At 44.4% G+C, this 10,034-nt stretch overlaps 1 protein-coding gene across 1 annotated transcript; it reads left to right on the top strand.

Moving 5' to 3' along the window:
• Positions 1–1,178: 1,178 nt before the first annotated feature.
• On the top strand, positions 1,179–4,304 carry LOC147531653 (uncharacterized). The gene is made up of 6 exons (XM_086649781.1): positions 1,179–1,634; positions 1,762–1,992; positions 2,157–2,276; positions 2,369–3,910; positions 3,970–4,007; positions 4,067–4,304. Exons 1-6 carry the CDS (start codon positions 1,179–1,181, stop codon positions 4,302–4,304), a joined length of 2,625 nt encoding a protein of 874 aa, XP_086505907.1.
• The last annotated feature ends 5,730 nt before the right edge of the window (positions 4,305–10,034 follow it).

Raw genomic sequence — 10,034 nt, 5'->3', positions numbered from 1 at the left:
AGGGGAGAATGATAAAATGGATGAGGGTAGTGTTGTTGAGCAGTCTGGTGTAGCTGGTAAGGCTGTTTTGTTTGGGGGTGCTTTAGCAAATGTTCAGGCAGGTCAGAGATTGAAGGGCAGGGGCCCTTTGAGAATTATTAATGATTAGTTTTGGTAGTTGGAATGTGAGGGGGCTTAATGACTCTCTCAGAATAAAAGAAGTAGTTCAATTTATTAGGAGTAATAATTTGTGTTTATGTTGTTTGTTAGAGACTCATGTGGATGCTAATAATAAAGAGAAAGTGAAGAACTCCATGATGCCTACTTGGAGTTGGTTAAGTAACTATGAATGTGATAGATCAGGAAGGATCTGGTTGTTGTGGGATCCTTGTCAGGTTGTGGTTTCTGTTGTTGCTATGACAGACCAAACTTTGACTGTTTCTGTTGTGATGAGGGATAGTAGGAGTTTTTTACTGACTTGTATCTATGCTAGAAACACTAGTATTGATAGAAGAGGGTTGTGGGCTGAGATGAGGAGGTTATCTCAGAGTTATGAAGGCCCCTGGTTAGTGATGGGTGATGTTAACGCTATCTTGAGGGTGGATGAGAAGCAAGGAGGGGCTGCTGTTAGAGCAGGGGAGTTGGTTGATTTTCAGGAGTGTGTTAGGGATTCTTACCTGTTTGATTGTCCTTTTTCAGGTTTTCTCTTTACTTGGTCTATTATGCAGGTGGGAGAGAGGAGTGTAGCTGAGAAGTTGGACAGGGCTATGGTGAACATTGATTGGGTTCAGCTTTTTCCTTCTTCCAAAGCTGAGTTTCTTAAGCCTGGGGTGTACGATCATTTTCCTTGTGTGTTGAGTTTGTTTGAGGAGATTACAGTGGGACCTAGGCCTTTTAAATTTTATAATTGTTGGACAGAAGAGGAGGACTTCTTGGAAGTGGTTGTTAATGCTTGGAAGGTGAAGGTGACTGGGAACCCTATGTATAGATTGGTGTGTAGGCTGAAGAAGGTGAAAGCTGCTTTGTTGCTTTGGAAGAATGAGAGATTTAAAAACTTTTCTGCTCAGGTGCAGGGGGCCAGAAGGGAGATGGAGATGCTCCAGGAGCAGGTGTATCTCAATCCTTCTTGTGAGTAAACTAGGAGAGCTGAGAGGAGGTCTGTGGCTGGTTTTTCTAAATTGGCTAGGAAAGAGGAGAGTATGTTGAAGCAGAAGTCAAGGGTTCAGAACATTCATTTGGGAGACAACAATACAAAGTTCTTTCATGCTTCTTTGAAGGAGAGGAGGTCTAGGAACAACATTCCTTTCATTTATAATGGAAGAAATGAAAAGGTTCTTAAGGCTGATTTGGTTGCTCAGGAGTGTGTTGATTTTTATCAAGATATGTTTGGTGTTTCTAATTATCAGAGGGGAGTACCTGAGGTGCTTAACGACATGGAGTTTGTATCTATTTTGGAGCATGTTGAGGCTGATTTGCTGACGAGGGAGGTTACTAGGGATGAAGTAGTTTATGCTTTGTCTACTATTGGACCTGATAAGTCTCTTGGACCAGATGGTTTTACTGCCCACTTCTTCAATGCTTGCTGGGATATTGTTGGTGATGACTTCACCAAAGCTGTGTTGAGGTTCTTTTCTTCAGGGAAGCTTTTGGGTGAGGTAAATTCTACCCTTGTCACTTTGGTTCCTAAATCTAAGAATGCTTCTAGGGTCACTGATTTTAGACCTATTTCTTGTTGCAACACTGTGTATGTGTATTACTAAAATTATTATTGTGAGAATGAAGGATGTTATCTTTAAGCTGGTTAGCCCTTGCCAGTCAGGATTCATTTCAGGCAGGTGTATTCAAGACAACATTCTTCTTGCCCATGAGCTTACTAGAGATTATCATAAAACTCTTGGCTCTCCTAGATGTGCTATGAAGATTGATTTGCAAAAAGCCTATGATACTATAGAATGGGATGCTCTAATGAATGTCATGGAGAGGATGGGATTTCCTAGTAAGTTCAGACAATGGGTATATGCTTGTGTCTCTTCTTCTAGGTTCTCTATTATGGTGAATGGGGGTTCTTACGGATACATCAAGGGTAAGAGAGGGATTAGCAAGGCTGCCCAATGTCTCCTTATTTGTTTGTTCTAGTTATGGAAATTTTTAATGTGCTCTTGCTTGATATGGTTAAGGTGAATAGGTTTCATTTACACCCTAAGTGTGCTAAGCCTTTAGTGACCCATTTGGCTTTTGTTGATGACCTGTTGGTGTTCTCTAGAGGTGATTTTGGTTCTGCCATGGCCTTGGCTGAGGTCCTTGCTTCCTTTTATGAGTGTACTGGTTTGAGAGTGAACCAAAGGAAGAGCTCCTTATTTTCTGCGGCTTACCTGATAATGAAGTGCAGCTTTTCCCGGATGTTTTGGGCTTTGAGTGTGCTTCTCTCCCTGTTAGATACCTGAGGGTCCCTCTTATCTCCTCCAGGCTGAAGAACTCTGATTGTTTGCCTCTTATTGATAGAGTTTTGGCTAGAATTCAGTCTTGGAAGACCAGGTTTCTCTCTTATGCTGGAAGGATGGTTATTGTTCAATCTATTCTTCAGAGTATGGTTTATTTTTGGCTTAGTGTTTTTGATCTCCCCAAGAGAGCTCTTAGGGAGATGGAGAGCTTATTTAGCAAGTTTCTGTGGTCTGGGCCAGACTTGGGAGTGAGGAAGGCTGTTGTAGGCTGGAGTCACATCTGTTTCCCTTATGCTGAGGGTGGGCTTGGAGTGAGGAACCTTGCAACCCTGAATATTGCCTGTTGCCTAAGGCATATATGGGACATTTTTAGTCAAAAGCAGACTTTGTGGGTGGAATTGGTTCAGGTTAATCTCATTAAAAAAAGGAACTTCTGGCTGATGCCTATTCCTAGCAATGCTTCTTGGGTTTGGAGAAGGTTGTTACAGTACAGGAGCTATGGTTTGAGGTTTGCTTTCCATGTTATAGGCAATGGAAAACAAACCAGTTTCTGGTTTGACTTTTGGCATCCAATGGGGGTTTTAGCTGAGCACTTTGATGCAACTTTTAGATATGATAGTAAGCTTAATGCTAGGGCTACAGTTAGCTATTGTATCGCAAATGGTTCTTGGTCTTTGCCTAGGCATCTGTCTTGCTATTTGGGCCAAATTGCTGATAGGTTGCAGGAGGTACCTATTGAGGAGGATTATGAAGATAAGAGGATTTGGAAAGCTAGTGAGAAGGGTTGTTTCACTCTCGAAAGTACTTATGAAGCCTTGAGGAAGACTAAAATGGTGGTTCCTTGGAATGGTGTGGTTTGGTTTTCTCATAACATTCCTAGACATAGTTTTATCACTTGGGTGGCTTTGAGAGGGGGTCTTATCACCAAATGTAAGCTTTTGTTTTGGGAAATTGAGGTGGATCCCACTTGTGTTTTATGTAACAGGGACAGTGAGGATGAGCATCACCTCTTCTTTCAGTGTGACTTCTCTCTATGTATCTGGAATAGGCTGCTGAAGATGCTAGGCATTGTGAAAGTTACCAGAGGTGACTGGGCCAAGGAAGTGGAATGGTGTTCTTGTATGTTTGGAGGGAAGGATGGCACTGCCCTCTTAGGCAGGTTGGCTTTCAATGGGTTTATCTATCACATTTGGTGGGAGAGGAATAGGAGAGTGCATTTGGAACCTGCTAGGAGTAGCCAAGAGGTGTTGGGGCAGATTATTGCTGATGTGAGGATGAAGGCTCAATCTGTATTTATCAAAAGTGTTGATTCCATGAGAGGCAGGAGGGTTGCTGATGAATGGAATCTTGATTTCCATTTTGCTGTTCCTGTTGTTGTGGAGTTAAAATGGCAGGGACCTGAGGAACGTGTTGTTATTATCAATTTAGATGGGTCCTTTGCTGTTGACAGTGCTATCTATGGTGGTGTTTTGAGGAATCATCTGGGAGAGGTTTTGTTGCTGTGAGGGGAAAAGCTACTCCTAAATTAGTGCTCTATCATGAATTTCAGGGTATTGAAGCTGGGTTAAGGCTGGCAGATATGCTGAGGTTATCTAAGGCAGTGATTGCCACAGACTCCATGGTGGCTTTTTCTTTTCTCACTTCAGATCACGTGGTCCCTCCTTGGGAAGCTGGTCTCTGTTTAGGAAAATCAAGAATCTTATGGCTAAGTTTGAGTTCAGCAAGGTGCAACATGTTTTTAGAGAATTGAACCAGGTGAATTGGCTCTCCAAAAGCAGACCAGTTGGTGAAGAAGAAGTCTTGTGGCCAGGTGATATTGAGCCTGAGTTGGTGCAGCTTATTGAAGATGATAGGCTTGGAGTTGTCAGGAAAAGAACTAAATGATGCATTTTATTGTTTTGGTGAGTTTGTGTGAGTTTTTGTTTATTTTTGGTAAGGTGGGTTATATTTTGTATCTTGGGGGTTTTTATGGGCCTGTTGGGGGAGTGTTTCCTCTTAAGGGCATAGGCTAGGCCTCTTTGTATTGACTGATGTTATTTGGGTCTGGCTCCCTTAGCCTGCTGATTAATACAAAAAAAAAAGTTTCCTCTTCTAGATACGCGGAGTCCAATAGGGCTTAAACACTTCAAGATGTGAGGCCGACTGAGATCTTTCTAGAAAGTTCGGGATTAAGTCATTAGGTCGCGCAGCGCTGACATTTCCCCAGTTATGGGCGTAAGATATGGCCGAACCCGTGGAGTACCCCTTATTCCTTTTAAGATCCCAGGGCTGATCTATCCATGCCAAGGGCGTTTAGTGCAAAGCTGATTTCTTCCGGCCGACCTCCCAGTTAGGGGAACGTATGGTGGACCATTAGGTGTTTAGCTGTCCTGCTGCCTTAAGCCGAGTCGTTCCAAGAGACTTCAGGTCTGATCTTGACTCTTCAGACGTTAGTCAACGTCTGGACATTTTATGCATCATCATGAGTCCCGCCACTCTTTAGTTGAAAGTAAAGAGACCAAAGAGTAGAAGTAATTTGTGTGTTTTTACTTCATTTGAAGGCCTGAAGTCGAGAGTATTACCTGTCCCAGAGCAGTATCGAGAAACTCTTTTGGTCTTACCTTGACCAGGGCTAGTTGGTGGAACTCAGTATCGTGCTGATGCTCCAGAGCTGATTGGTCTGCTAAGTGGAGGTATTTTTCGACCAAGTGTTGTTTCGGCCAGAGCCATCTCAGCTGTGCTTTTGTCTTGACGTGTGGTTTACTTTCCCAAGACACGTTTCGTTTTCTGCGCAAGTAATTTATTTCTTTTCCATGCGTGATTTTGTGACGTCATTGACTTGATTCTCTGATCGCGTATTTCGGCGCTGATCTTTTAGGTTACTGCGCACGGTAGTTCGTTCCCTCACGCAAAGACGCGTAGAATCTTGCTATTGGGGGATAAAATACGTTAACTTGGAATCTGCTAATGTCGAAAATTGGCTCCCGGTTAAATCAGCATGGAAAAGGGAGTTGATGCATGACAGCCTCCGTTATGATGGCATATCCTGTTTAGAGAGAAGAGATTCCTCTGTTCAGCTCTGCTACTCTGCTTCTATCTGCTCCTCGCTCCTTGTTCCAGATCCTGACTCCTTGCTCCAGCTCCTGATTCCTTGCTCCTGTTCGTCTGTTCCCGAGGGGGGAAAACCTGCAAAGGGTTCGAAAACAGCTCCGACGCTCAAGACAGTCAGGGTGCTCTTTGCAGTAAAAGAATGAATATGGATTGATCCTTTTGGGGGGTGATCCTTCTTGGTATGAATGGATCGTCTTTTAGAGAAAGAGTGTGTTGTTCCTCCAGAGAGCGTGTCCTTTGAGGGACGATGTGGGGGGTCTTTTATAGGCGAAGTTAGGCCAACTGTGATTAGTGGCGGTGGTCGTCAAGCCATAATGGAAGTTACCTCTTTTGCGTAGCTAGGGTTTCTCTTCGAGTCTATCCTGGATCTTTGATAAGTGAAAGTTCCAGTTCAAAGATACTCTGTATACATCTTGCAGGAGTGGAGTCCAATCGGGCTTAAACACTTCAAGATGTGTGGCCGACTGAGATCCTTCTAGAATGTCCGGGATTAAGTCATTAGGTCGCGCAACACTGATATCTCCCCAGTTCTGGGCGTAAGATATGGGTCGAACCTGTGGAGACCCCCCTTGTTCCTTTAGAGATCCAAGGGCTGATCAATTCATGTCGAGGGCGTTTTGTGCAGAGCTGGTTTCTTCTGGCCGACCTCCCAGTTGGGGGAATGTGTGGTGGACCATCAGGGGTTTCAGTTGTCCTGCTGCCTTAAGCCGAATCGTTCCAAGAGACTTCTGGTCTGATCTTTGACTCTTCAGACGTTAGTCAATGTCTGGACATTTTATGCATCATCATGAGTCCCACCACTCCTTAGCTGAAAGTAAAGAGGCTAAGGAGTAGAAGTAACTCGTGTGTTTTACTTTGAAGGCCAGAAGTTGAAAGTATTACCTGTCCCAGAGCTGTATCGTGAAGCTCTTTGGGCCTTACCTAGACTATGGTTGTTCGGTGGAGTTCCATCTTCCAGTCAGTACTCCAGAGATGATTGATGTTCATGAATTGGAGATTTTCTTTGACCAAGTGTTATCTTTGCCAGGGCTGATCCGGCTGTGTTCTGACGCGTGGTTTATTGTTCCCAGACACTTTTCGTCTTCTGCGCAAGTAATCGATCTTTTCCATGTGCGATTTTGTGACGTCACAGATTTGATTCTCTGAATATGTGCTTCCGGCGCTGATCTTTTGGATCACTTCACACGACAACCTGCTCTGCCATTCGTAGACGCGTGGAGCATCGTGACTGATGATGAACCACGTCTCCTTGAAACCCGCTAAAGCCTCTTTGGTAACTGCAGTTCTTGAGTCGTTCACACTTCCTAGTCATTATTCCGTTGAGTGTTTTCGAGGCGCGTCTGGTCTGCTGCCTTTAATGCTTCCTGTCTATTCTGGAGAGGTCTTTTGGTTATCCTCTCTTACTATAAATAGCTTGCTTTGGCCTCCTAATTCTTTACCATCGAAAAATTTTGAAAAACATTTTTAGATCTCTTTCCTTCTGTTGTTGCTTCGTTATTTCTTCTTGTTTACTTCCCAAAGGTTTGGGATGAGGCCCCTGTTCGAGTTCATGTTAAGCGTTCGCTTTGATGAATGTTTCTTCATAATGGTTGTGATAAAGGATGAGTTTCTTCATAATGGCTGTGATAATTTCACGCGATGTTGTGTTTGAGCTCGAAGGAGGGTGAGGCTTGTCGGTACTGCCTTCCGCCTGGGTGCTCAGGGCAGGTGATGATGCCCAAAGGGCTTCTTCGTCCTTAACTGCACCTCTAAATGGTGGTTCCTGTCAGCCTTTCTGCTTTTCTTCTCTCAAACTCCATGACGATTCTTTTGCAGTCGCTCATGTTTGTTGATTTGTTTTCCTTTCCCTCAATGATCGGGGGTTTTTGTAATTTCTTCTGTAATAGACCCAAGCGCCAGTGGTGGTTTGGGTGTCTTTTTTTTGTAATTTCTTCTGTAATAGATCCACCTGATGAATTAATAAACAATTACCTTTTTCTTCTTTATTTTCGTGCTTCTCTTTATTTCCCACGTTTAGGTCTGTTAATTCCCCACGACTGCTTGTCGCGACTCTTCGTTGATCACGTCCCCTCGTCATGGCCTTTTGCCCTATAAATAGATGTTAAAGTAGGAATAACTTTTCTAAATCTCACCATGCCTCTTGTAATGGTTAGCGGAACTCTCCCTGGTGGTGATGTTAGAGTTGCCTTTTATATGGTTCTGAACTATGATGGTTTTTCCATTGAGCACTTCTGCATGGAAGTGATTGGCGAGGGTTTTGTTGACGTCTTCGTCCGCACGATCTTCTGGATAATGATCACCTTTCTACCCTCAGTTCCTCCCGGCCACTTTATCCTCTTGTTTATTCTTTGACTAGTACCACCAGCACTTCCGAACCTGCTCTGCTGTAGGTTTTTTGGTTCGTCGCCGTGGGGGTGGCCGCCTTCTGGCCGTCATGATCGGGGTTTCGGGTGGATATTGGCGGTCCTTCGTCATCTTCTTCTTCTGGCGAATGAGAGCTTGCCGCAAGACCGTATTTTCCAGTTTTCTTAAATATGTAATAAAAAATTTAATGTAATTAGCCCTATACTTACTAATGCAATTTTTCTTAAGCTTAATACGCATGCTCCGAATGATTGTTCCTGCAAAAGAAATAATTTCAGACCTAGCCTAGCATGCCCTAAGCTTACTATTTCCTTCTGCAAAATAGAACCCGAGTTAGTCCTGCGTAAAAAGTTTTGAATAGTGTTAGAGTTTTTAGCTCTGCCCCTGGTTGTCTATACCAGAGATGTCTTTGCATAACTAGTTTCATCAAGACTCCTCCTTAGACCCCTAGTCGTGGCTTTCGCTACCGGAGCTGATATTGTCAGCTTGAGCTCAGCGAGTTTCGCTAGGATTTCTCCTTATACCTCTGGTCATGGCTTTCGCTTCCAGAGCTGATTTCGTCAGCTTGAGCTTGACTAGTTTCGCTAGGACTTCTCCTTAGGCCTCTGGTCGTGGCTTTCGCTACTGATGATGCATAAAATGTCCAGACGTTGACTAACATCTGAAGAGTCAAAGATCAGACCAGAAGTCTCTTGGAACGACTCGGCTTAAGGCAGCAGGACAGTTGAAACCCCTGATGGTCCACCACACACCCAACTGGGAGGTCGACCAGAAGAAACCAACTCTGCACAAAACGCCCTCGACATGAATGGATCAGCCCTGGGATCTCTAAAGGAACAAGGGGGGTCTCCACAGGTTCAACCCATATCTTACGCCCAGAACTGGGGAGATATCAGCGCTGCGCGACCTAATGACTTAATCTCGAACATTCTAGAAGGATCTCAGTTGGCCACACATCTTGAAGTGTTTGAGCCCGATTGGACTCCACGTATCTAAAGGAGGAAACTTCTCCTTTAGAGTCTATCACTCCGGCAAGATGTATACAGAGTATCTTTGAACTTAGGAACTTTCACTTATCAAAGATCCGGGATAGACTCGAAGAGAAACCCTAGATACGCAAAAGAGGTAACTTCCATTATGGCTTGACGACCACCGCCTCAGCACCGCCACTAATCACAGTCGGCCTAACTTCGCCTATAAAAGGCCCCCCACATCGTCCCTCAAAGGACACGCTCTCTGGAGGAACAACACACTCTTTCTCTAAAAGACGATCCATTCATACCAAGAAGGATCACCCCCTAAAACAGAGTTCTCATAACTCGCCCCCCAAAAGGATCAATCAATATTCATTCTTTTACTGCAAAGATCACCCTGACTGTCTTGAGCGTCGGAGCGGTTTTCGAACCCTTTGCAGGTTCTCCCCCCATCGGGAACAGACGAACAGGAGCAAGAAATCAGGAGTTGGAGGTAGAAGTCAGGAGCTGGAGGTAGAAGTCAGGAGCTGGAGCAAGGACAAGGAGCAGAGAAGCAAAGCAAAGCAGAGAAGCAGAGCTGAACAGAGGAATCTCTCCTCTCTAAACAGAATATACCATCATAACGGAGGCTGTCATGTATCAACTCCCTTTTCCATGCTGATTTAACCGGGAGCCAATTTTCGACATCAGCGTTTGGCGCTAGAAGGAGGGCATCTCTCCGGCAAATCACCAGATTCGGTAACCCGAACCTCTCTCAATACTTCTTCAGAATTAATCACTTTTTTCCTAAAGATCTTCAGGCAGACATGCCGGCAGAAAAGCGAACACCCGGTGAGGACCGAGAAGGATCTTTATATCTCATAATGATCTCAGCAGCCCTCGAACCGCTTAAGGTCGAAAGAAAGAAGAAGAGAGAATAACAAAGCTTTAGAGCGACCTAGACGTAGCGAGGCTAAGCTGAAATCCATGCTCGGGAAAAATCCCAGAGCAGCAGACAGTCTGAGGGGTCCTACGTTCTCGGGAATAGGATCGCTCTCAGAAACAAAAAAACCTTACTAATCTCACCCAAGCTCTCCTCGACGCGTTGAGAAAAACCTCCGCCGAAAGGACTGTCACTTAAGTCGAGAAGGCCAGACGGACAACTAGGGAACTCAAGACACGAACCCAGCGGTGACAGTAATCAGGC

This window comes from Eschscholzia californica, unplaced genomic scaffold, assembly GCF_041429995.1.
Source record: "Eschscholzia californica isolate CP2 unplaced genomic scaffold, dmEscCali1.0.p SCAF_6, whole genome shotgun sequence".
NCBI lineage: Eukaryota > Viridiplantae > Streptophyta > Magnoliopsida > Ranunculales > Papaveraceae > Eschscholzia > Eschscholzia californica.
This window is presented reverse-complemented; position numbering and strand designations above follow the sequence as displayed.

Excerpts from the sequence above, each read along its gene's own strand:
- LOC147531653 (XM_086649781.1), top strand. The coding sequence starts at position 1,179 with ATGTTGAAGCAGAAGTCAAGGGTTCAGAACATTCATTTGGGAGACAAC. Across the intron at positions 1,635-1,761 it reads CAGGGAAGCTTTTGGGTGAG|GATGTTATCTTTAAGCTGGT; the intron begins GTAAATTCTACC and ends GTGAGAATGAAG. Across the intron at positions 1,993-2,156 it reads CTAGTAAGTTCAGACAATGG|GTGAATAGGTTTCATTTACA; the intron begins GTATATGCTTGT and ends GATATGGTTAAG.